General features: G+C 48.5%; 1 protein-coding gene across 6 annotated transcripts in view; it reads left to right on the forward strand.

Moving 5' to 3' along the window:
* The window catches only part of garnl3 (GTPase activating Rap/RanGAP domain like 3), a 408,597-nt gene that overhangs the window by 196,894 nt on the left and 185,257 nt on the right, over positions 1-26,446 (forward strand). For all 6 annotated transcript variants that reach the window (XM_080211832.1, XM_080211831.1, XM_080211834.1 and 3 more), the window contains exon 4: positions 12,407-12,506. In XM_080211832.1, coding sequence (XP_080067958.1) covers positions 12,407-12,506 — 100 coding nt within the window. The remainder of the gene's footprint in view (positions 1-12,406; positions 12,507-26,446) is intronic.

Genomic DNA, 26,446 nt, shown 5'->3' on the forward strand with positions numbered 1-26,446 from the left:
TGACTGTCAATCAAGTGAGTGCTTTATCCTGGATGGTGTTGAGTTTGTCTCAGTTTTGTTGGAGCTGTGTTCATCCAGGAAAGTTCCATCACATTCCTGACTTGTTAAAGATACAGGGGCTTGGAGGCATCATGCACCACAGAATACCCAGACTCTGTCCATAAGATCATAAAAAATGGGTACAGGAGTCGACCATTCGGCCCCTTGAGCCTGCACTACCATTCATGACTGATCCAGCACTCCTCAGGCCCACTTCCTGCTCTTTCCCTGAAGCCCTAGATTCCTGACTGAGCAAAAATCTGTCTGTCTCTGCCTTCAATATATAAAAGGACTCTGTCCCCACAACTCTCTGCAGCAAGGAGTTCCAAACACTCAACTCTTTGAGAGAAGAAACTCCTCCTCATCTCAGCTGTAAATTGGTGTCCCTATATTCTGAGACTGTGTCCTTTGGTCCCAGAGGGGAAACATCTGCTCACCATTTATCCTGTCAAGCCACTTAAGATTCTGGGCATTTGATAGTCAAGAAATATTTTCTATTAATGTGCAGCAAAGGGTCAGATATTCCACATTGTGTCGATATAAAGCAGGATCTCAACATATATGACCTTGAGATAAGTTTTAGGATTTAAGTAGTTAATATCTTTAATCTAATCATAGAATCGCTACAGTGCGGAAGGAGGCCATTTGGCCCATTGAGTCTGCACCAATCACAAGCCCACCCAGGCCTTATCCTTAAATCCCACATATTTATCCTGCTAATCCCTTGAACCTACATATCCCAGGACAATAATAGGTAATTTAGCATGGCCAATACATCTAACCCGCATGTGTTAGGACTGGGGGAGGAAGTAGGAACACCTGGAGAAACCCATGCAGACACAGGGAGAACGTGCAAACTCTACACAGACAGTGACCCAAGCCGGGAATCGAACCTGGGTCCCTGGTGTTGTGAGGCAGCAGTACTAACCACTGTGCTACCATGCTATTTTCATTGGGATTGGATTCCCAACTGAATTTGATTTGATTTGATTTATTATTGTTGCATGTATTGGTATACAGTGAAAAGTATTGTTTCTTGAGCTATGCAAGCAAAACGTATCATTCATAGAGTACACAGGGGTGAAGGAAAGGAGAGGGTGCAGAATATAGTGTTACAGTTAAAGAAAGATCAACTTAACATGTGGTAGGTCCATTCAAAAGTCTGATGTCATCAGGGAAAGAGCTACTCATGAGTGGGTTGATACTGGTCTGAACTGTGGGAGGAAATAGTTAGTAAATTGTTCACTCAGATTGGTTCTGTGTGTTTGGGGAGACAAAGCAGGAGATGAGCAATCCAACCAGTGGGGAAATTATCCAGCAGAAGAGGATGTATCTGTCTGGAGAAGGGCCACAGATGATGAAGGGGGAGAGCTTTCAATTGGATGGCTTGACGCAGAGGAGAAAACTAGGGTTCCTTCTGTCGTGCTCACTGTTAAAGTGAGGTGACACTAAGCTCGAGAAAGAAGCTAGGATTGAGTCCACAAGATGGAGTTTTCAAATTCTGCTTTGGCAAGTGGAGAATTGGATGAGGCATGCTGGGAAAAATAGTCTCCTCCTGAGCGATCTTCCACAGCATTAAAGATGGGCTGATCTAGAATGAAAGATTGTTTGATGTAACGTTAACAGCGTTAGACAGGAATTGATAATCATTTGCAAGACTGAAGTGAAGGGGCTCCTCATATCCTACCTCTCCCCATCTGCATAACCCTCTATTTCATTCTCCCTTAAACACTTGAGGGAAGAGGGCTCTGGTGTAGAAGATCAATTATAGAATCATAGAATCCCTGCAGTGCAGAAGGAGGCCATTTGGCCCATCGAGTCTGTGCCAATCCAGCCCCTATTCCTATAATCCCATGTATTTACCCTGCTTGCCCCTCTGATGATTTAGCATGGCCAATCCATCTAACCTGCACATCTTTGGACTATGGGAAGAAACTGGTGCACCCAGAAGAAACCCACACAGACCCGGGGAGAATGTGCAAACTCCATGCAGACAGTCACCCAAGTCGGGAATTGAACCCTGGTCCCTGACGCTGTGAGGCTCAAGGGGCTGAATGGCCCAGTCCTGTGTTCCTAAAGTCCTCCTCTTGGGCTACAACATCCCATAATTAAATTAAAAGTATTCTGGGCCCGATCTATTACAATTATGTTAATGTTAATTGGGGTCAGATCAATTCCCTGATGAGAGAACCTTCGAAAGTGAGAGGTGCGTTCTGAAATGGGGTGAAAAAGATCATATTTCGGCCCCATTAGTGGTCACAATAATGATTAGTAAAGGTTCAGATGTTACTGTCCAAGGGCAATATTTTGATTAGCAGAATGTCTAATCCTGTTAAATTAATTAACAAATTCAAAGGTTCCTGCCATTCATTCAAAAAAATGCATTTAAAATGTCTAAAGGTCACGTTTCTGCCAAGCTTTTTAAACAACTGACTGTTATCTATCTCACAATGTCTAACACCATCACACTCCTCATTAATAAAGTCAGACAGTCTTCCCAAACAGAAGACGTGGGATCTGCATGACTTTTGCAGGTAGTGTTTGGAAGTGTTGTGGTTGGTATTATGCAGTGGGTGTTTCCTCTTGTACAAGAAAATAAGTTTGGGGAGACGATGACCTGGTGGTGTTGTCGCTAGACTATTAATCCAGAAACTCAGCTAATGTTCTGGGGACCTGGGTTCAAATCCTGCCACGGCAGATGGTGGAATTTGGATTCAATAAAAACAGAATCTGGAATTAAGAATCTACTGATAACCGTGAAACCATTGCCGATTGTCAGAAAAATCTGGTTTACTAATGTCCTTTAGGGAAGGAAATCTGCCGTCCTTACCTGGTCTGGTCTACATGTGACTCCAGAGCCACAGTAACATGGTTGAGTCTCAAATGCCCTCAAAGGGCAACGAGGGATAGGCAATAAATGCTGGCCAGCCAGTGACATTCACCTCGAAAATGAATAAATTAAAGAAAGGTGCCTTGGGGTATTGAAGGTAATATATAAAAGGAAGCTGTTTAAATTAACGGGCAGCCCATCTTTGGAACTGTCTGCCTTCAGGTGTTACTGTCACATTTAAAAAAAACTGCATCCAGAAGCTAATATCTCATTTTCTCCAGATAATTTGGCTAATCTGGTTATGGTCACTTCAGTTTCACTGTTTTGTGATTTAACGTGGGGCTAAATGTGAAAAGCAGCTAGGTATAAAGCTGTTGTGATTTGTGCGTGTTGAGTTTTGTTTTCTGTGATATTTATAGTTGGACTACGGCTGGCTGTGCTTTGACTCAGCGGTTTGGTCTGTGCTTTGATCTCCGAGCACTAGACTACTGGTGACAGGAGGCTGATTTATAGATGTGAGGGGGATGGGGGTGGAATCGGAGCTTATTCTGAGGGAGCTGTGTCACTCTCTCTGACGTTCCTAATAAATAGCTGTGGGCTCGTCTCGATTGTTGGAACAGCTTTAATCAAACTCCACAGTGCTGAAGGAGCAAACTGCATCTTTGTCTGCTGCCTCAGAGTGCTGTCACAGTAATCGCGTTGAGGAGGGTGCATGAGGGGCAGGGAGTTAGGGGGAAGGCAGGCTGGCCTTCCAGGCAGGAAGCTGCAGCGTCAAATGTAAATCGGGCAGATTGCGTTTGAATGTTTCACTCTGCCAGCCTGGAAATCCATTTGAAGTGTGAAGCCTCCACACCTGGGAATCAGTCGCTGGGCTGTGCGACACAAAAACGTGCGATGCGTTTAACCGTGCAGACCTGGAGTGTGCGCCCACCTCCCCGTCACCATGGTAACGCCGGACAAAAGGCCCAGTGGCATGCCGGGCCCCGTGCATGTTTAGTTTCTAAATGAGGAAAACTGGACGAGGGCAAAGATTTGTAGTGAGCCCTCGGACAGCTTCACCGAGGTTACACGTCAATGTTGGGGAAGAGAGGATGAGCCACACGCAATAGGATCTGGTTTTAATACAAGCCCAGATTGCGAGCACATTATTTACACGCAGGCTTTCACTGTGAGCATGCTAATTAAACAAAAGCCCTTGAATGTTGAGCTGGCAAAGCCCAACTGATTGCAATTAAATCTGGTACGCGCACTGTCGGTGTAAAACCTGAGGTGGCAAAGTGTGATTTTAACACGAACATGCTCTGACTGAAATGTTTTTATTGAAACCAGGGTGGGAGCTGTTCAGATATAAGATGAGGCTTTGCCATGTGTCTGAATGCAAAGGTTGGCTGACAGTTAACCTATTTGTTCCTGTTAACTCCCAAGTTTTCTTCTGCGTAAAAAAAACTTGAATTGAGTTCTTTAAGGAACTCAGTGCATAAATAATCGACTGGAGAGCTAGGCAGAATTAAACAACTTCTAATCAAGAGCAGGCCCTGTATCTTGGATGAAAGTAAGGAGGGCTTTCTCTGCCCCATAAGTTAGTAGAACTAGGGGGCATGGCCTCAAAGTAAGGGAAAGCAGATTTAGGACTGAGTTGAGGAGGAACATCTTTACCCAAAGGGTTGTGAATCAGTGGAATTCTTTGCCCAATGAAGCAGTTGAGGCTACCTTGTTGAATGTTTTTAAGGCAAAGTTAGATACATTTTTGAATAGTAAAGGAATTAAGGTGAGCGGGTGGGTAGGTGGAGCTGAGTCCATGAAAAGATCAGCCATGATCTTATTGAATAGCAGAGTAGGCTCAAGGGGCCAGATGGCCTATTCCTGCTCCTGGTTCTTATGTTCTTATGTAAATTTGTAAAATCTTTAGTTTAGAAAGGCATCATAAGTCAGCATAGGCTTGGTGGGCCGAAGGGCCTGTTCCTGTAATTTTTGATTTATTATTGTCATATCTATTAGCATACAGTGAAAAGTATTGTTTCTTGCGTGCTATACAGACAGAGCATATCATTCATAGAGAAGGAAAGGAGAGGGTGCAGAGTGTAGTGTTACAGACATGGCTGGGGTGTAGAGAAAGATCAACTTAGTGCAAGGTAGGTCCATTCAAAAGTCTGACAGCAGCAGGGAAGAAACTGTTCTTGAGTCGGTTGGTATGTGACCTCAGACTTTTGTATCTTTTTCCCAATGGAAGAAGGTGGAAGAGAGAATGTCAGGGGTATGTGGGATCCTTAATTATGCTGGCTGCTTTTCTGAGACAGTGGGAAATTTAGACAGAATCAGTGGATGGGAGGCTGGTTTTTGTGATGGGCTGGGCTTCATTCAGAAGGCAACTGATGCCACTGAAACCAACTCAAATGTCATCCGTAACTAATTGTAAAACTGGTAACACTCAGATTTCCTCAGTGCCAACAGTAAAATACTATAACTACAATAAAAACTAAAAATGCTGGAAATACTCAGCCGACCAGGCTGCATCTGTGGAGAGAAGCAGATTCAATTTGATCTGAAATGCTGGGTGGGAATCTCCTGCACAGCACTTGGGCCGCCATTGCGCAGGTGCCCTGATCTCCCAGTGCACTGGGAGAACTGCTACCATCCTCACCCACTGAACACTGCCTCCCCCACCCCTCCAAGCACCCCCCCCCCCACATTTGCAGCACCCCCCCACCCCCCCCCCCCCCCCACCGTTGGTCACCACCCTGGCAGAGCTCCCCTATTGCCTCCCCTTCTGTCATTGCCCCACCCCCTTAACACTGTCTCTGGCAGAGTTATGGTGTCTGGTGGGCAGTGCCAGGGTGCCACGCTGGCACTGCCTGAAGACCACTGCCCAGGCCTGACCCTGACCATCCAGGGGCTTCAATGACCTCCAATCCCCCTGGCGAGGCCATCACATCTGGTCTCTGTTGGTGGAGACCAGCTGTGATTCTCTCTGATAAGCTCAGGTTGAGCCTCAATGACAGTGGATAGCGTCTGGGATGCAATAATGACGTGTTAATCTTGTCATTAACGCTGGAGTTGGCTTTGTGCTCAGAAAGGGCGCAATGCTGATTTCGCTGGCAAAATAGGGCCGGTAAGATCAGGTGGGGCGAGAAACCAGGTGTGAATCTGATTCTTCACCTCTCACTCAATCTTCCCACCTCTCCTCACCTCTCACCCAATCTTCCCACCTCTCCTCACCAAATGACAGTCTCATAAGATTGCGCTCATAGAGCTTCACAGCACAAAAGGAGGCCCTTTGGCCCATCGAGAATAAACCAGCCATGGCGGGGGTGGTGGGGTGTTGCTGTGGGGGGGGATAATAAAAGACATGACATTGCACACACAGGTATCAGAAGTAAGGAAAGTTAGAATCCAAATAAAAGTTACAAGAATATACAGTTAGAAATCCTTTACTTGTCTTTGAGGCAAGAATTGTTAAATTTTGCTCCCTTTTTGAGTTAGTTGGTTCCTTTAGAATCCCAGAGTTGAATTGAAGTCCAAGAAGTCCAAGAAGGACTAGGGGGCACAGCCTCAAGATAAAGGGGGGTGTAGTTTAGAACGGAGTTGAGGAGGAACTTCTTCACTCAAAGGGTGGTGAATCTCTGGAATTCTTTGCTCGTTGAAGTGGTGGAGGCTGCCTCGCTAAATATTTTTGATAAGCGAGGGGATTAAGGGTTATGGGGAGAGGGCGGGAATGTGGAACTGAGCCACGACAGATCAGCCATGATCTTATTGAATGGCGGGGCAGGCTCGAAGGGCTGGGTGGCCTACTCCTGCTCCTATTTCTTATGTTCTTATGTTAAGTTGCACTTACTGGAGACAGTTTCCCTTCTGATTGAGTAAGCCATCTTTTCCGGAAATCAGTGGGTTTCTCCTGAGGCTCTTTCCAATGGAAATACACTGGGTAGGGAGGGTGGGTGGTGGGGGGTTCTCCCCGAAACGTTCTAAGTGTCGAAGTTGTGTAGAAACTGGAGTAAATGCTGCTGTTTTTTTTCAGCGGGGTTTTCAAGATGAACCTCTCACACTCTGTGCATTGCAGAGCGCCCCCTACCGTGAATCTGGTGAAAGTTCAGTGGGCGGGGCCTATTCCTGCTCAAGAGGCCGGCAGCATAGTGCACTGCCAGCCTTCCAAGCCTGATCCCCACATTGCTGCCTGTCTGACCACCCCCCCCAACCCCCTGGCAAGGCTCAATTGCTGCCCCCCCCCCCACCCCCCAGCCTGCCTTGATTTCCCCCCACCCCCCCATAGCCCTGATCTCCTGATGCCCCACACCCCCCCCCACCCCACCCCACCCCACCACCCTACCACCCTGCCACGGTCCTGACCTCCCCGATGCCCATCCCCGATCGCTGGCTTCCCTCCCTCCCTGTGCAGAGAGGCGGCAGAACCCACACCCCCATCATTTGCCCCCAGAGGCCCTGCCCCCATCAGGCCCTACCCCCTTGGCAATGCTCCTGGGCACTGGCACTTCGTCCCTTGGGCAGTGCCAGAGGGCTCAGGCTGGCAGTGCCAAGGTGGCAATGCCCAGGAGGCAGCCCCCTTCTTGATCCCCAACCCCCTGGGGGGCCTTGATTGACTCCCCTTTATTACAGTGGGGCCAACCATCTGCTCCCCACAAGTGGGGTGTGGTACTAAACTCTGCTGGAGTGAACCACTCCTGGCGGGGGGAATAGGGCGCAGGGATGGGAGGAGGTGGAGGCGAGCCAGCCCGGAGATTTCAGTCCCAGGGCCGTTAATGAGATTTAAATAATATTTAAATTAGTATTAATATAAGCTATTCAGCTCTGTGCTGATTTCTCTGCTCAAGTCTCCCGACCCGTTGCGCTGCAAAGTGCAGCGAGGTGGGAGAATCGCCCCCACTATTTCTGCGAATGTTTTTTAGACTGTTAAGAGATAAGAGCTTTGCTCAACTTAAGAGAAAGAGAGATTCTTTACTGTTGCATTAGGTGTGAAATTCCATGCAACATGTCAGGTTAGGTTTACAGTGTAATCCATATAGTAACTTCCCAGAAAGCTGATCAACTTATAATACCAGATATCAGGTGACTTGTGTTAGTCTTCTTTGGCCAGCATTTTCTCTATTCTTCTAAGAAAAAAAGGTCCTCTTTAGACTTTTCAGTATGTTTTCGGTTAGCTGGTGAAATTGTAGATAGACCTCCCATTGGTGTGACAAACTATCGTTCCTAACACTTATATCATTTGTGCTAATTATGGGAAACAACTTCTATCTGGCAAATGGTGCTTTAACCTTTGTAAGTAGGTGGTTGTTGGTCCCAATTCATTCTGTGTTTGATCACTGAACCTAATTTAGGATTGAAGATCCTACATAATTGAGAATTCACTCAGCCATGTATTTCCTTCTGTCTTGGCATCTCTAAAAGAAATTAAACAATTCACTGTTTGGATCACACCACAAGGCTGGATCAGCTTTGAGGTGTTGGGGGTGGGGAGGAGGCGGTGCAGTAGTATTGTTGTCACTGGACAAGTGATCCAGAGACCCAGGCTTAATGCTCTGGGGACCCTGGTTCAAATCCCCTCATGACAGATGGTGAAATTTGAATTCAGTAAAAATGTGGGATTAATATGGGGAAGCACGGTGGCACAGGGAGCAGCGCAGTGGCGTGAGGGGGGCACAGTGGCACAGGGGGCAATACACTGGCACAGGGGGCAGCATGTTGACACAGGGGGCAGTACAGTGGCACAGAGGTTAGCATTGCTGCCTCACAGTACCAGGGATCCAGGTTCGATTCCCAGCTTGGGGGACTGTCTGTGTGGAGTGTTCACATCCTCCCCGTGCCTGAGTGGGCTTCCTCCCACAGTCCAAAGATTTGCGGGTTAGGTGGATTGGCCATGTTAAATTGTCCCCTGTGTCAGGGCAACTAACTAGGGTAAATGCATGGGGAGAGGGCCTGGGTGGGATTGTGGTCAGTATAAACTCAATGGGCCGAATGGCCTCCTTCTCCACTGTAGGGATTCTACGATTCTCTAAAAAGGCCACCACTGTCATTAAGAAAAATGCACAGGGCGATATTTTCCCATCCTGCCTGCGACGGTAATCATCGTGGGCGGGACACGGACCATGCAAAGATCCTCGAGCGGGATTTTCCGGCTTTGGGGTGAACACGGCCTGAAAATCCCACCCTTTGGTTCCCTAATATCCCTTTAGGGAAGGAAATCTGCCATCCTTACCTGGCCTGGCCTACATGTGACTCCAGAGTCACGGCAATGTGGTTGACTCTTAAATGCCCTCTGCAAATGGCCAAGCACACAGTCCAAGGGCAATTAGGGATGGGCAATAAACGCTGGCCCAGCCAGCAACGTCCACCTCCCCTGAATGAGTGAATAGAAACAGGCTGTGTGATGGACAAACTCAGATCCTGTCTCTGAATCGCACAAGACGCAGGGACTGCTGTTCGATCACCCAAGGGGCTCTCTCGTGTGCTGTGAGGAGGCTTCATGAATGGACTGGACCCTGCTTGCTCATGTAGCACCTTTGGCTGACAGGCTGTGCTTTAACCATAAAGTCACAAGAATCCTAGCACTCGCTAATAGCATTAACACAAGTGTGGCCAGTATACACCGTGGGGGACTGCAGAGGACCACAAAGGGAAAGAAGAATTCCAGTACAAGATATATAATGAATGATTTGTCAGCCCTGCATGCTATCTTGTAAATTCTGTAAGCTACAATCAGTGATGCATTTCAGAGCCATGTGATGGACTCCCTGTGGAAGAAGCTGGTTGCATACATTTGGAAAAGGAACACAAGCACAAAATATAAATCAAGGCAGTCATTCCTTCTGTTGCTGCGTCTGCCAGGGCTCATTTCTCTACCCTGCACGTTCATTTCTGTCACGTCCCAGCGCCGCGCTGGCTCTGGGAGAGATATTTATCCTCATTTCTGGAGTTTTAAGTTGATGCAGTTATTGAGCTGTGCACGAATCCGGTGCTAACTGCTGGCCCTCAGGAAAGGAAGCCAACCCCTGTCCCATCTGATCTCCACCCCACCCTGAAACAACCCAGTAAGACACTTAGGGGTGTATTATCCCGTTCCCGGGAATCGGAGCGGGCCAGAGGGCGGACAATGGAAAGGTCTGTTGACATCAGGTGGGATTTTCCGGTTTCACAATCGGAAAATCCATCCCTTAGTTATTCAGGTCAAGCAGGAAATGGTCAGTAATTATGGTTTTGCCTTTGGTGTCCACATTCCAAGAAAAATAATTTAAAAATGGCTTCAAAAAGAGAAAATGCTGGAAAATCTCAGCAGGTCTGACAGCATCAGTGGAGAGAGAATAGAGCCAATGTTTCAAGTCTGGATGACCCTTCTTCATAGCGGAGGGAGTAATTCCATAACGGGAGGCTAATTCCACAGCGGGGGGAGCGAAGTAATTCCATAGCGAGGGGGGTGTTATTCAATAGCAAGAGGAGTTATCCCTTGGCAGGTTGGGGGAGTAGTTTAACTTGAGAAAATGTGAAATTTTCCATTTTGGCAGGAAGAATAAAACACAAGCTATATTATCTGAAAGGTGCGAGATTGCAGAGCTCGGAGATGCAGAGGGATCTGGGTGTCATAGTGCATGAATGGCAAATTGCTTGAGGAAGAGCAAGTAATTGGTATTTTTATTAGCTAATAAAATGTTACTGTTTGTTGCAAAGAGATTTGAATACAGAAATAGGGAGGTTCTGCTTCAGTTGTGCAGAGCATGGGTGAGACCATGGTTACAATTCAGAGCTTGTGTTCCTCTATGTGAGAGATTCCCAGAATGGCCGTTAAATCCCGCACAAACTCAGAAACACGAATCTCAATGGTGAGATTTGAGTTTTTGACCTATCCCACCCCCTGCCAGTGATGACATCAGTTTCATGCCCAAAAAGAGTGTGACCCTGATAGACATTTTTTTAAAAAAATTCTAATATCATTAAAGAGCTTGATGCCATAGCATCTGCCCACGCTGCATCTCACCCTCCCCCTTCCCCGCCTTCCCCCTCCCTGCTGTTTTGCTCCCCTCCCAGCTGTCCTCCCTCCTCCTCACTGTCCCCCACCCTCCCCTCCCTGCCATCCAGAAGTCCCAGTTCTGGCCGGTTTCAAATCTTGCCCATTCCTCACTGGCGATGGCATCAGGTTCCTGCCGATAACGGGCTGAATCTGTTGTTCATTCATTCGAGTAAATTTAAATATTATTAACCCCACCCCACTATATGCGGTTTACAGCAGCTTCATCCTGACGTGAACCTGTTGTGGGAGTGGTTGTAAAGTTAAGTATAGCCCCCTGGGCAGAGGGGCATGGCCCTGGCAATGCTCTCTGGCACTGCTCCTCGGCTCACGTTGTCACTGCCAGTTTGGCACACGTGCATGCGGATCATTGTTCAAAAATAAGGTGTTGTCCATTTAAGGCAGAAATGAAGCAAAATCTTTTCTCACAGAGGGTCGTGGAGCTTTGGAACTCTCTTCCTCAAAAGGCAGTGGAAGTGTTTTGAATATTTTTAAGGCAGAGCGAGATGGATCCTTGATTAATTTGGGGGTGAAAGGTTATTGGGGGTGAAAGGTTATTGGGGGTGGGCAGGAACGTGGGGTCAAAGTGACAATCATATCAGCCACCATCTAATTGAATGGCAGAGCAGGCTCGAGGGGCTGAGTGGCCTGTTCCTGTTCCCCATTCGTATGTTCAACGGTGCAAATACATTCGGAGAAGAGAATTCCAGACTTCCATTACTCCTTGTGTGGATAAAGTGCTTCCTGAACTGCCTCCCTAGATAGCTTGCAATTCATTTTGTGTCTCCTCATTTTGCTTCCAGCTTTATCTAATGTTTAAACAATTCAAACATTTTGGTTCAATCATTCCTCAATCGTAGATCTCAGGGGGATACAAACCAAGTTGATGCAAACTGCCTCCAAAGTTTAATGCCTTGAGCCCCTGCATCATTTCTGTTCAACCCGGGCTGCAGACCGTCCAAGGTCAAGGTGTTCTTCCTGAGGGTCGTAACAAGGAATTCCGTCACGGCAAATGGTTTCAATAAAAAAAATCTGGAATTAAGAATCTACTGATGACCACGAAGCCATTGTCGATTGTCGGAAAAACCCATCTCGTTCATGAATGTCCTTTAGGGAAGGAAATCTGCCGTCCTTACCTGGTTTGGCCCACATGTAACTCCAGAGCCACAGCAATGTGGTTGACTCTCAACTGCCCTCTGAAATGGCCCAGCAAGCCACTTAGCTTCAAGGGCGACTAGAGACAGGCAATAAATGCTGGCCAATGATGCCCATATCCCACAAATGAATTAAAAAAAAACGGGGATTAAAATGTTAGGGTTGGTACGTCCCTGGTGGTGTTCAGGCGGTGATACAGCCTTGATTGTGTCATAACTGGAAATGGGGTTTGAAGTACAATGTGGAAAATGTTATGGCTGGTTACGATCTATATTAGATGTTGCTATGGCCTCACCTACATTCCTTAACTTGAACAAAACAGGGTTGTAAGATGAGAAATGTTAATGCATGCCACTGTTTTTTATTTCCAGAACATTGACTACACACCAGGAACATGGCACCGGACTGATGTCCACTTGGAGAACCCTGAATATCACACCAGATGGTATTTCAAATATTTTCTCGGCAAAGGTAATGCTGCAATTGGAAGTTGGGTTTTAATGGGTCAGAGGTGGCTGTCAACGAGCCTGGTGCTCAGCAGGATTTGATTTGGTTTATTATTGTCACATGTATTGGGATACAGTGAAAAGTATTATCTCTTGCATGCTAAACAGACAAAGTATACGGTTCTTAGGATACATTGGGGAGAAGGAGAGGAAAGGGTGTAGAATATAGTGTTGCAGTTACACATAGGATGCAGAGAAAGATCAGCTTAATATATGGGAGGTCCATTCACAATTCTGATGGCAGCAGAGAAGGAGGATAGAGGATTTGAACTGTCAGGTGGCCAAGGCAGCCTCTCGTCCCACCCTGCACTTTCTGTCATTGTATAGAATGTTGGAGAGTGCAGTCATCGACTCTGAGACCGCGGGGGTTTGACTGAACAGATTCTGAGTTAGACCTAAGGTATTAACGTAAGAGCAAATTGCTCTGCAATGCTGGAATCTGAAACTAAAACTGCTGGAAAATCTCAGCAGGTTTGTCAGCATCCATGGAGAGAGAACAGTGCTAATGTTTTGTGTCTTGGGTCACTATCTGTGTGGAGTCCGCACATTCTCCCTGGGCCTGCGTGGGTTTCCTCCAGGTGCTCCGGTTTCCTCCCACAGTCCAAACGACTAGCAGGTTAGATCAATTGACCATGCTAAATTGCCCCTTAGTGTCGGGGGGCTAGCTGGGGTAAGTGTGTGGGGTTACGGGGATAGGGCCTGGGTGGTCGGTGCAGACTCGATGGGCCAAATAGCCTCCTTCTGCACTGTCGGGATTCTATGACTTTCTGATAGGGCTGGGTGGGATTGTTGTCGGTGCAGACTCGATGGGGCGAATGGCCTCCTTCGGTGCTGTAGGGATTCTGTGATAGGCTGGGCTGGAGTTTCCATTCTCTGGGAACGTCACGACAGAACGTGCTGTCAACAGGACAAACACGGACTGCTTTCACAAAGCCCATTCCCATAGCTGTCGAAACAGGATGCAGTACTTGATGTTGTAATGAATTTGAACTTGTCACTGTCTTAGAGATTAGCTTTCCATATTAATTATTCTGCCACTGTGAGAATTGCTGCGAGACTGCAATCTAATTTGCACAGATATTGAACACGCAGCAGCTGGAAAAGGTCCAAAAATCGAGAACGTTTCTTATTGTAACTTAATAAAGAAAAATCCTTCGTACACCCCCCTCCCCCCACCCAAACCGTCTCTTACTTCCCATCGAGATTTTCACCTTCATCATTGCTGATTTCTATCTGCAGTTAATCTGCACTCAGAGTTTGAGAGGAATAACTAGAGAAGTTTCTGTATACAATGGGTTGTAAGTTCATCACTCACATTTAGACTCATGTTCTGTGCTGGCTATGGTCAGGAGAATACGGGCACTGGTGTCCACATTTCTGTCAGGAGATTCGATACTAAAACTGTTAAAGATTGAAACAATCCAACAAACCGTCTAAGCCTTTTTCCAACTGGGTTACAAACTGGACTGCAGAGTTAAACTGCAGGAAGCAGGAAATCCAGGCAACAAAAGAAGTCTAAAGTTTATTTTTTAGTGCCACAAGCAGGCTTACAGTAACACTGCAATGAAGTTACTGTGAAATTCCCCAAGTTGTCACACTCCAGCATCTGTTCGGGTCAATGCATTTAACCGACATGTCTTTCAGACTGTGGGAGGGAACCAGAGCACCCGGAGGAAACCCACACAGACACAGGGAACATGCAAACTCCACACAGTCACCCAAGGCTGGAATTGAACCCGGGTCCTTGGAGCTGTGAGGCAGCAGTGCTAACCACTGTGCTACTGTGCCGTTCTAAGAGTTTTCAGCTGAGGGTCTCGCCCTCTTGTATTTAGTGTGTTCAGGAGTCGAACAGGGAATGTGAGTGATTCTGCCGTACTTCCAGAAAGCTTTAATGCAAGCTCTTGTTTTCCTTTTGTCCCTGCACAAACTTGTCAATCTCAACCTCTGTAATCGCCTTCCCTTCCATAAATCAGTCGGAATCCAGCCTCAGCTCACCCAACTCTGGATTCTGAGTATTCGCAACTCCCACCCCCAACTTCCCAACTCCCTCCCCGCCAACTTCCCAACTGCCCCCCCCAACTCCCCAACTCCCCAACTCCCCCCCCCCAACTCCCCAACTCCCCAACTCCCCCCGCCAACTTCCCAACTCCCCCCCGCCAACTTCCCAACTCCCCCCCTGCCAACTTCCCAACTCCCCCCCGCCAACTTCCCAACTCCCCCCGCCAACTTCCCAACTCCCCCCCGCCAACTTCCCAACTCCCCCCCGCCAACTTCCCAGCTCCCCCCCGCCAACTTCCCAGCTCCCCCCCGCCAACTTCCCAGCTCCCCCCGCCAACTTCCCAACTCCCTCCCGCCAATGTCCCAACTCCCCCCGCCAACTTCCCAACTTCCCCCCGCCAACTTCCCAACTTCCCAACTCCCCCCCGCCAACGTCCCAACTCCCCCCTGCCAACTTCCCAACTCCCCCCTGCCAACTTCCCAACTCCCCCCCTGCCAACTTCCCAACTCCCCCCTGCCAACTTCCCAACTCCCCCCCGCCAACTTCCCAACTCCCCCCCGCCAACTTCCCAACTCCCCCCCGCCAACTTCCCAGCTCCCCCCGCCAACTTCCCAACTCCCCCCGCCAACTTCCCAACTCTCCCCCTGCCAACTTCCCAACTCCCCCCTGCCAACTTCCCAACTCCCCCCCGCCAACTTCCCAACTCTCCCCCTGCCAACTTCCCAACTCCCCCCCTGCCAACTTCCCAACTCCCCCCGCCAACTTCCCAACTCCCCCCCGCCAACTTCCCAACTCCCCCCCGCCAACTTCCCAGCTCCCCCCCGCCAACTTCCCAACTCCCCCCCGCCAACTTCCCAACTCTCCCCCTGCCAACTTCCCAACCCCCCTGCCAACTTCCCAACTCCCCCCCGCCAACTTCCCAACTCCCCCCCGCCAACTCCCAACTCCCCCCCCGCCAACTTCCCAACTGCCCCCCTGCCAACTTCCCAGCTCCCCCCCCGCCAACTTCCCAGCTCCCCCCCGCCAACTTCCCAGCTCCCCCCCGCCAACTTCCCAGCTCCCCCCGCCAACTTCCCAGCTCCCCCCCGCCAACTTCCCAGCTCCCCCCCGCCAACTTCCCAGCTCCCCCCCGCCAACTTCCCAACTCCCCCCCGCCAACTTCCCAACTCCCCCCCGCCAACTTCCCAACTCCCCCCCGCCAACTTCCCAACTCCCCCCCGCCAACTTCCCAACTCCCCCCCGCCAACTTCCCAACTCCCCCCGCCAACTTCCCAACTCCCCCCCGCCAACTTCCCAGCTCCCCCCCGCCAACTTCCCAGCTCCCCCCCGCCAACTTCCCAGCTCCCCCCCGCCAACTTCCCAGCTCCCCCCCGCCAACTTCCCAGCTCCCCCCCGCCAACTTCCCAACTCCCCCCCGCCAACTTCCCAACTCCCCCCCGCCAACTTCCCAACTCCCCCCCGCCAACTTCCCAACTCCCCCCCGCCAACTTCCCAACTCCCCCCCGCCAACTTCCCAACTCCCCCCCGCCAACTTCCCAACTCCCCCCCGCCAACGTCCCAACTCCCCCCCGCCAACTTCCCAACTCCCCCCCGCCAACTTCCCAACTCCCCCCCGCCAACTTCCCAACTCCCCCCCGCCAACTTCCCAACTCCCCCCCCGCCAACTTCCCAACTCCCCCCCTGCCAACTTCCCAACTCCCCCCCCGCCAACTTCCCAACTCCCCCCCTGCCAACTTCCCCAACTCCCCCCTGCCAACTTCCCAACTCCCCCCTGCCAACTTCCCAACTCCCCCCCTGCCAACTTCCCAACTCCCCCCTGCCAACTTCCCAACTCCCCCCTGCCAACTTCCCAACTCCCCCCCTGCCAACTTCCCAACTCCCCCCGCACCAACTCCCCCCCCGCCAACTTCCCAACTCCCCCCGCCAACTTCCCAACTCCCCCCGCCAACTTCCCAACTCCCCCCCGCCAACTTCCCAACTCCCCCCCGCCAACTTCCCAACTCCCCCCCGCCAACTTCCCAACTCCCCCCCGCCAACTTCCCAACTCCCCCCCGCCAACTTCCCAACTCCCCCCCGCCAACTTCCCAACTCCCCCCGCCAACTTCCCAACTCCCCCCCGCCAACTTCCCAACTCCCCCCCGCCAACTTCCCAACTCCCCCCCGCCAACTTCCCAACTCCCCCCCGCCAACTTCCCAACTCCCCCCCGCCAACTTCCCAACTCCCCCCCGCCAACTTCCCAACTCCCCCCCGCCAACTTCCCAACTCCCCCCCGCCAACTTCCCAACTCCCCCCCGCCAACTTCCCAACTCCCCCCCGCCAACTTCCCAACTCCCCCCCGCCAACTTCCCAACTCCCCCCCGCCAACTTCCCCAACTCCCCCCCGCCAACGTCCCAACTCCCCCCCGCCAACGTCCCAACTCCCCCCCGCCAACGTCCCAACTCCCCCCGCCAACGTCCCAACTCCCCCCCGCCAACGTCCCAACTCCCCCCCGCCAACGTCCCAACTCCCTCCCGCCAACGTCCCAACTCTCCTTCCCTTCCCAACTCCCCCCAAACTCCCCCAACTCTCCTTCCCCTTCCCCAACTCCCCCCAAACTCCCCCAACTCCTCTCTCCTCTCCCTCAACTCTTTTCCCCACCCTCCCCGAGTTGGGAGTTAGAATTTAATCCGGACAAATGTGAGGTAATGCATTTTTGGTAGATCCAATTCAGGTGGGAGCTGTAAAATAAATGGCAGAACAATCAGGAGCATAGGTACATGGAGAGATCTGGGAATACAGGTCCACACATTCTTAAAAGTGGCAGCACAGATGGGAAAGGTGGTGAAGGAAGCATTTGGCATGCTTGCCTTCATCAGCCAGGGCTTTGAGTATAAAAGTTGGCAAATGATGTTGGCAGTTATATAAAACATTAGTACGGCTACATTTGGAATACTGTGTCCAGTTCTGGTCACCACACTACCAGAAGGACGTGGAGGCTTTGGAGAGAGTTCAGAAAAGGTTTACCAGGACGTTACCAGGTAAGGAGGGTATTAGCTGTGAGGAGAGATTGAATAAACTGGGATTGTTCTTCCTGGAAAGACAGAGGCTGAGGGGTGACCTGATAGAAGTTTATAAAATTATGAGAGGTATAGATAGGGTGAACGATCGGAAACTCTTTCCTAGACAGAAATGACAATTACAAGGGGGCACAAGTTCAAGGTGAGGGGGGGAAAGGTTCAGTGGAGATGTGTGGGGGAAGTTCTTTACACAGAGGGCGGTGGGGGCCTGGAACGCACTGTCAAGTGAGGTGGTTGGGCCAGACACGCTTGTGACATTTAATACTTATCTGGATAGACACATAAACAGACGGGGAATAGAGGGATACAGGCAGTTGGTCTAGATAGGACAATATGATTGGCACAGTCTTGGTGGGCTGAAGGGCCTGTTCCTGTGCTGTATTGTTCTTTGTTCTCTGAGCATCCCCATCTTCAAGTTCCTCTCCCCACCTACTCTCCCCCCTCAAAACTCCCGACCCCCTGCCCCCTCCCAGCAACCCCCCCACCCCTAGCCGCCCTGCTGTCTTCCATCTCCCACTGCTCAGTTCTCTGAAACACTCTTAAGGCTGTTGATTTTGTTAAAGGTGCATTTCAGTGCATTACTGACTTGAGACTGTTTGCCTTGGAAGGACATTGAGATTCCCTTCAGTGCGGGTTACAGATAATGGTTGAAGCGTGAGTTGCAGTCTTCCGCGGCCATGTATCCGGTCACTGCGACAGGCTGAGGGGCAGTGATGTGTGCATCTTGTACGGACCCCATCTTTAAAACCTCATATTTTACTGTGTCATCCATCAGCAGGTATCTCGCATTCTGCTACAGTCCTGCTGGCTGGCTTCCAGCCACAGGCAGCATTGCTGCAGGGATAAGGCAGTGGCAAGATCGATTTGACGTGCAGTGACTACAGATTATTAACACAACAGCCTTTATTAGAGGAAATTTTATGACACATTTCAGGGGCATCCAGAATAATAAAATTAATTTCAAACCAGATACAACACTGAAACCAAACCCAGCAGACTGACATGGCAAGAGAGATATTTTACCTAGCTGATGTTTTCAGATTTGTTATCTTGGCGCTCGACAGTGATTACAAGTGGAACTGATGAATCCTGGAGATGCACTTGATGCCTCAAACTTTCGACTGGCACCATATTGGGGTGGCTTGGTGGCACAGTGGTTAGCATTGCTGCCTCAGAGCGCCAGGGACCCAGGTTCAATCTCGGCCTCTGGGGGCTGTGTGTGTGGAGTTTGCACCTTCTCCCCATGTCTGTGTCAGTTTCCTCCCACACTCCAAAGATGTGCTCCGTTTTCTCCCCACACCCCAAAGATGTGCAGGTTAGATGGATTGGCCATGCTAAATTGCCCCCTAGTGTCAGAGGGCCGAGCAGGGTAAATGTATGGGGTTACAGGCATCGGGCCTTGGTGGGATTGGTGTGGTGCAGACTTGATGGGCTGAATGGCCTCCTTTTGCACTCTAGGGATTCTATGATGTGTGAATGCATACCATCACTGGCCCAGGCTAAATTTACTTTATCTTATTTTATACATATTCAGCCAACTCAGATGAACAGTAAAATTGAACTGTAACAGGTAAAACCGCAAATCAGAATTATTTTCAGTTTCAAAATTTATGCAGAAGCGGATGAAAAATCAAGATGATATTACTGTGCAAACTCAGATGGTAGAATAAGGAAGTATCTTTCCTCCCCAGCCTATGAAAAATTGGAAAAATCGTTTGATAATGATTCCATGTTGCTGATGTTTACGGATCACCCGAAAAACAATGTCCAGTTTCCATTCACTGCATGAAAGTGATCCTGCTCCCAAACAAAGGGAAGTGGATCCAGCAAGGGCTAACATTCACATCCAAAACTCTTGGGTAATAATTCTAACGCACAGTTCGCACACGGTTATTTATGGGGAGATGGTGTATGCTGGGGGCAAGGGTTCAAGTCCTACCGTGGCAGCTGGTGGACTTTGAATTCAGTTAAATCTGGAATTCAAAAGTTGGCCTCAGCAATGGTGACCATGAAGCTATCATCAATTACTGTAAAAGTCCGTCTGGTTCACTAATGCCCTGTAGGGAAGGAAATCTCCCGTCCTTACCCGGACTGACCTACATGTGGTAAATGTGGTTGATTCTTAACTGCCCTGTGAAATAGCCTAACAAGGTACTCACTTAAAGGGAAAATAGGGATAGGCAACAAATGCTGGCCTCATCATCAAAACCCACATCCCATGAAAAAATAGCAAACAATACGGTTAGCTATTTTCTATAACATTATTTGCCTCAGTTTATTCACTGCTGAGGCCCTCATTCATACATTTGTTTTCTCTCGGCATGACTATTCTAGTGCTCTGCAGGCGGGTCTCCCACGTTCCTCCCTCTGTAAACCCCAAGTTGTCCGCACTTATACAAAATCCTATTTACCTCACCCTTGGACTTGTCAACTGACAATGGCTCCCTGTCAAACAATGTCTTGGTTTTAAAATTACCTCCCCCCCTTGTTTGTCAACCCCTCCATGGCCTCACGGCTCCCTGTCTCCATAACCTCATTTAATCCTGATCCTGGGACTTGTTGAAGTGTATACCAGGACACTGTGGGAGGCTAGGGGGGAAATGGTGGGTCCACTAGCAGAGATATTCGAATCATCGATATTCATAGTAGAGGTGCCTGAAGATTGGAGGGTGGCAAATGTTGTGTCTTTGTTTAAAAAGGGCTGCAGGGAAAAGCCTGAGAACTACAGGCCAGTGAGCCTCACATCTGTGGTGAGTAAGTTGTTGGAAGGTATTTTGAGAGACAGGATCTACAGGCATTTAGAGACACAAGGACTGATTAGGGACAGTCAGCATGGCTTTGAGTAGAAAATTTCTTTCAAATTTGATTGAGTTTTTTGAAGGGGTAACCAAGAAGGCAGACGAGGGCAGTGCAGTTGATGGACTTTAGCAAGGCTTTGACAACGTATTGCATGGTAGGTTGTTGCATAAAGTTAAATCTCATGGGATCCAGGGTGAGATAGCAAAATGGATACAAAAGTGGCTCGATGACAAAAAACAGAGAGTGGTTATAGAGGGTTGCTTTTCAAGCTGGAGACCTGTGGCCAGCGGTGTGCCTCAGGGGTTGGTGCTGGGTCCACTGTTAATTGTCATTTATATTAATGATTTGTATGAGAATATAGGAGGCATGGTTAGTAAGTTTGCAGATGACACCATGATTGGTGGCATAGTGGATAGAGAAGAAGGTTATCGCAGATTGCAATGGGATCTTGATCAATTGGGCCAGTGGGCTGTCAAATGGCAGATAGAGTTTAACTTAGATAAATGCGAAGTGATGCATTTTGATAGATTGAACCAGGGCAGGACTTACTCAGTTAATGGTAGGGCGTTGGGGAGAGTTACAGAACAAAGAGATCTAGGGGTACAGGTTCATAGGTCCTTGAAAGTGGAGTCACAGGTGGACAGAGTGGTGAAGAAGGCATTCGACATGCTTGGTTTCATTGGTCAGAACATTGAATACAGGAGTTGGGACGTCTTGTTGAAATTGTATAAGTCATTGGTAAGGCCACACTTGGAATACTGTGTATAGTTCTGGTCACCTATTATAGAAAGGATACTATTGAACTAGAAAGAGTGCAGAAAAGATTTATTACTGGGACTTGATGATTTGAGTTAAGGAGAGGCTAGATAGACTGGGACTTTTTTCTCTGGAGCGTAGGAGGCTGAGGGGTGATCTTAATGAGGTCAATAAAATAATGAGGGGCATATATCAGATAGATAGCCAATATTTTTTCCTAAAGGTAGGGGAGTTTAAAACTAGAGGGCAAAAGTTTAAGTTGAAAGGGAGAGATACAAAAGGGTCCAGAGGGGCAATTCTTTCACATAGAGGGTGGTGAGTGTCTGGAGCAAGCTGCCAGAGGTAGTCGTGGAGATGGGTACAATTTTGTCTTTTAAAACTGTGTTTTAGACAGTTACATGGGTAAGATGGGTGTAGAGAGATATGGGCCAAATGTAGGCAAAAGGGACTAGCTTAGGGGTTTAAAAAAGGGGCAGTACAGATAAGTTGGGCCGAAGGGCCTGTTTCCATGGTGTAAATCTGTATGACTGTATGACTCTATGACTCTTACAGCCTTCTATGATATGTATGCTCATCACATTCTGGCTTTGGTGGATCACTTATGGCTCCCACCATTAGTATAAGTGTCTTCACCTGCCTTGACCATAAGCTCTGGAATTCCCTCCCTAAACCCCCTCACTTCTCTCTCCTGTTTTAAGACACCCCTTCAAATCTACCTTTGTCAAAGCTTTTCACTCATCTGATGAAAGAGCAGCACTCTGAAAGCTCGTGCTACCAAATAAACCTGTTGGACTTTAATTGGTGTTGTGAGATTTCTTACTGTGCCCACCCCAGTCCAATGCCGGCACCTCCACATCACATTCTAAGCCTTTGATCTTTGGCCCTAACATCTCCTGAAGTGCCTCGATATCAAACAAATCCTGCGAGGTTCTTGGATGGCTTCCTACATTAAGGGCACCATTGTTATTGTAGCTAGTCTGCGATCAAACAGTTCTGCAAATAACTATTTTACAGATATTAAAATACACAATTAAACCAATAGCTGGTGCTTGGCAAAAGATGAGAAGTCTCTAGATAATTAATTTAATTGGCAGACGACTCAAACTGATTTTAAAATAGAAGTGTTTTTGATCATGGATTCCTCATAATTGTAATCGCTTTGACAAAGTTTCACTCAGATGAAAATTCTATTTGTATTTGGAACGTGTCACACCAGATTCCCGGATTTAAAGGCAGGCTTTTCAATGTTACTTTTTTGCTGAACAGACTCTGCAATTCTCTCAAGACGGGCCATTTCAGATGTTGGGGAGCACTTTATTCTGAATTTTCAAAGCTTTCCAACTTGATCTTTCCAAAACAAGCATGTCTGTTTTGATTACAGCCTGTAATAAAATCAGTTGCTTTTGGGTAATCCTCTTGGCCACTCAGTGCATGCTGCTTTATCTGGAACGTATCTCTGTGACTGCCCCGAAATCCGAGGAGGTTTTCTTCAACTTCAGAGTGCTGTTGCTGTGCACTCCTTTAACAATGAGAAATAGGGTGTTTTTTGTGCTGTGTTATCTGCGGAAACTGAGGCCTAAATCTTCTGATCCCGTGGGGATTATAGAAAATTCAATGTACAGGTAAAGAGGGGGTCGGAATTTCCGATCCTGGGGCGGGCCTGGAAGATCTCCACAGAGATCCAGATTGAATAGATAGAATCCCTGCAGTGCAGAAGGAGGCCATTCAGCCCATCGAGTCTGCACCGATTCTCCGACAGAGCATCCCATCCAGGTCCCTGTCCCCATAAGCCCACATATTTACCCCTAACTGATACCTCTTGGGACACTAAGGGGCACTTTAGCATGGCTAATCTACCTAAACTGCACACATTTCAACTGCAGGGGGGGAACTGGAGCACTTGGAGGAAACCCACACAGACACGGGGATAATCCCCCTGTCATCCGAGACCGGAATAGAACCCAGGACCGTGGCACTGAGTGAAACTTTGTCAAAGAGATTACAATTATGAGGAATCCATGATCAAAAACACTTTTGTTTAAAATCAGTTTGCGTCGTCTGCCAATTAAATTAATTATCTAGAGAGTTGTCATCTTTTGCCAACCACGATGCTAACCACTGTGCCACCACGTTAATGTTACATTACTTGCACTGTTAAGGTTAAGGATAAACAGGTGGAGGGCGTTGATTGATTGAGTGTCTTGAGCACGTATGAAAAAGGACGGCTGGGACATTGGATTGGTTGGGGGCGAGGCGGCAGAGAGATGCAATATTGCATCCTGCAAATAAATCTGCAACCTGGAGAAGCATTTCTGCGTCACCACCTGACTCGGGATTCTTTTAACACTGAAATGCAGTCGGTGGGAGTTGACAGGCCCGAGTTATATTTCCCCTCTCTCAATCAGCTGCCCTACCTTTGCAGCAAGAGTTACCACACACATTGATGTATTCCCAAATGCGATTGGTATTATTTCAGGGGCCCAGTATCTAAGGGTCAGTAGAAACGGCAATAAGTAAATCCTGTATCAAAACCCTAGGAAAGCAAACAGCTGAGGAACCTAATAATACAGCAGCCATCTCCGGATGTCATGGATGCAGTCTGGCTCCCGTTCATGGCATGACTCACAGCCCAGCGATACTTTATGGAATTTGTGCCATTTTTAAAAAGAACTCCTGTATGTCAAACAAAATCTGTAGCTTGTGAAAATGCTCATCCTCCCATCTGTTTTTACCCTATTGAAACATATGTGCTGTTGGTGTCACACAGAAAAGGTTACCACAGGCATCCCATAACTGAATTGTGACTATTCTTTTACACTGACATAAAATTGTATTTATCATTCCTCCCCCCCCACACCCCCCCCGCCACAGGTTATAACTCTCGTCAAAAATTATTAATTGTCAATATATATATAATTTCTGTATTATGGTAGTGCTATGAGCATCATTGACATGGGTGAGTTAGATTTTTCTTTAAATTATAAAACTTAGCAGAAAGATGCATAAATAAATCGCGTTACTTCGTGGTAACGTCACTTCAGAATATTGTATTGCTGAGAGAGCATAAGGAGAAAAAGAGATAACAACTGCATGAAACACCCTGACACACATTATATTCCAGCGCTGCCTTGTGGAAAGTATTCCTCCTTCTCTCATGCTGCCGTCATCATTCAGAACCTCAGTAAAAAGCAACCAAGCTCTTCAATAAGCTCGGACTCCATTCCGTGTGGAAATAACGGCCAGAAGAAGACCATAAGGCGAAGCATCAGAATTAGGTTACTCGTCCCATTGAGGCTGTTCCGCCATTCAATCAGGGCTGATATTTTTCTCATCCCCATCTTCTCCCAGTAACCCCTGATCCCGTTATTAATCAAGAACCCATCTATCTTTGCCTTAAAGACACCCAATGACCCGGCCTCCACAGCCTGCTGCAGCAAAACGTTCCACGGATTCACCGCTCTCCAGCTGAAGAAATCCCTCCGCTCTCACATGCCCCGCTGCTGCCAGCCAGAACAGAGGACTTGGCGCTCAGCCCAATCTCCATTCACTGCAACGGGTACTGAAGAATCTCAGCCGCGGGCAAAGTCAGAGAATCCGGCCCAGCATCTGGTCTTTCCTTAAAATCTCCAACCCCTGGGAAAGTCCACGGCAGCCGAGTTCCGGGACGGAGCTTCGGAATCTTCAGAGCCACCAGCCACGAGCTGCATTTACATCCAGCGCCTTTGGCACGGCGAAATGTCCCAATGTACCATCACAGAGTGCAATTAAGTTTCTGAGCACAGTGTGTCTGTCGAGATGCTTGTTAGGTGGGTCAGCGAGCACAGGGGTGGATGAAACTTGCTGTCGGCTAGTATACAGGGAGCAGAGTTTTGGACGTGCTTACGATTGTGGAGAGTGGAAGTGGAAGGTTGGCGAGATGAACTTTGGACTTGTCACGTCTTGACGTAAGAACACCCTGGGTGAGGTTTTCAGCAGGGATCAGGCTGAGATGGAGACTGGGATGAGATAGGAATTGATGATGTTGGTGAGCGAGAGGATATTGGGTTCAAATCTCAGACCAGTGTCAAATAGAAACATAAAAGCAGGAGTAGGCCATTTGGCCCTTCAAGTCTGCTCCACCATTCATTTTGACCATGGTATGTCATCAAATTCAATATACTGATCCCACCTTCCCCCCATATCCCTTGATCCCTTTAGCCCCAAGAATATACAATACCACGGTTGAGAACAGCATAGTTCAGCCTGAAGCAGTGACCAATAAATGGGACGGAATCTATGGCTAAGGAAGGGAGTTTGGGACAAGGTCCGAAGGCAATGTCTTCAACTGGTTTGAGACATTGTAGGGTGGGGTGTGGGTCAGTGGAGATAGTGAGGGGGTGGGTGGTCAGTGGAGATGGAACCTTGTCAGCAGTGTGGGAGTACCATCACCTCAAACATTGCAGCCACTCAGAGAGAAGGTCCATCACCACCTTGTCAGCCAATGCGGCCTTGCAGTTTCACCTACATCCTGGGGCTAAGTCTAACGAGATGGCTTCAGACTGAAGGATAGCGTGGGAGAGGGGCAGCACCCTCAGGTGGCATTGAAAGCTAGTGGTGCTGGGTGATGTATGATCAGGACTGGTTCTGTTCCATGAAAAAAGCAATTTCTGGAACAATCCAATCGACTTCCGGCCTTTAAAAGACAAAGGACTGTCTTGTCCTTTACATATTCTGCAAGTTCCATTTGTTGGCAAGCAATGGGATTGGTTGAGATGTTGGGGTAGTGAGGCAGGGGGCTATGGCCATTTTAACTCCCCAGAGTTTCCGCTGGGCGGGAAGGGTTGGAAATGGCTTCCTGATGAGCTGAGAGAACAGTTTAAAGAGCTGCAAAATATAGGGGCAACACCCATAATACTACTGTGCTGGCATCCAAAAAGGGCAGGAGAAAATAACTTCCGTGTTGAACATGCGGGAGAAGGGCAGTTTAGAGAACCACGTACTGAGGGTAAACCCTCGCGTTAGGATAATCTGAACACTTGGCTATCTCCAAGAAATAAACTTTGTTGCCTGTGTGAAAAGTTCACAGACGGTCAAGCCTTCAGTCAGCAGCTAGGAAGGCAAATGCAATGTTAGCATTCATGTTGAGAGGGCTGGAATACAAGAGCTGGGATGTACTTCTGAGGCTGTATAAGGCTCTGGTCAGACCCCATTTGGAATATTGTGAGCAGTTTTGGGCTCCGTATCAAAGGAAGGATGTGCTGGCCTTGGAAAGTGTCCAGAGGAGGTTCACAAGAATGATCCCTGGAATGAAGAA

The sequence above is a fragment of the Carcharhinus amblyrhynchos genome, chromosome 25, assembly GCF_965287045.1.
Source record: "Carcharhinus amblyrhynchos chromosome 25, sCarAmb.v2.hapA, whole genome shotgun sequence".
Classification (NCBI taxonomy): domain Eukaryota; kingdom Metazoa; phylum Chordata; class Chondrichthyes; order Carcharhiniformes; family Carcharhinidae; genus Carcharhinus; species Carcharhinus amblyrhynchos.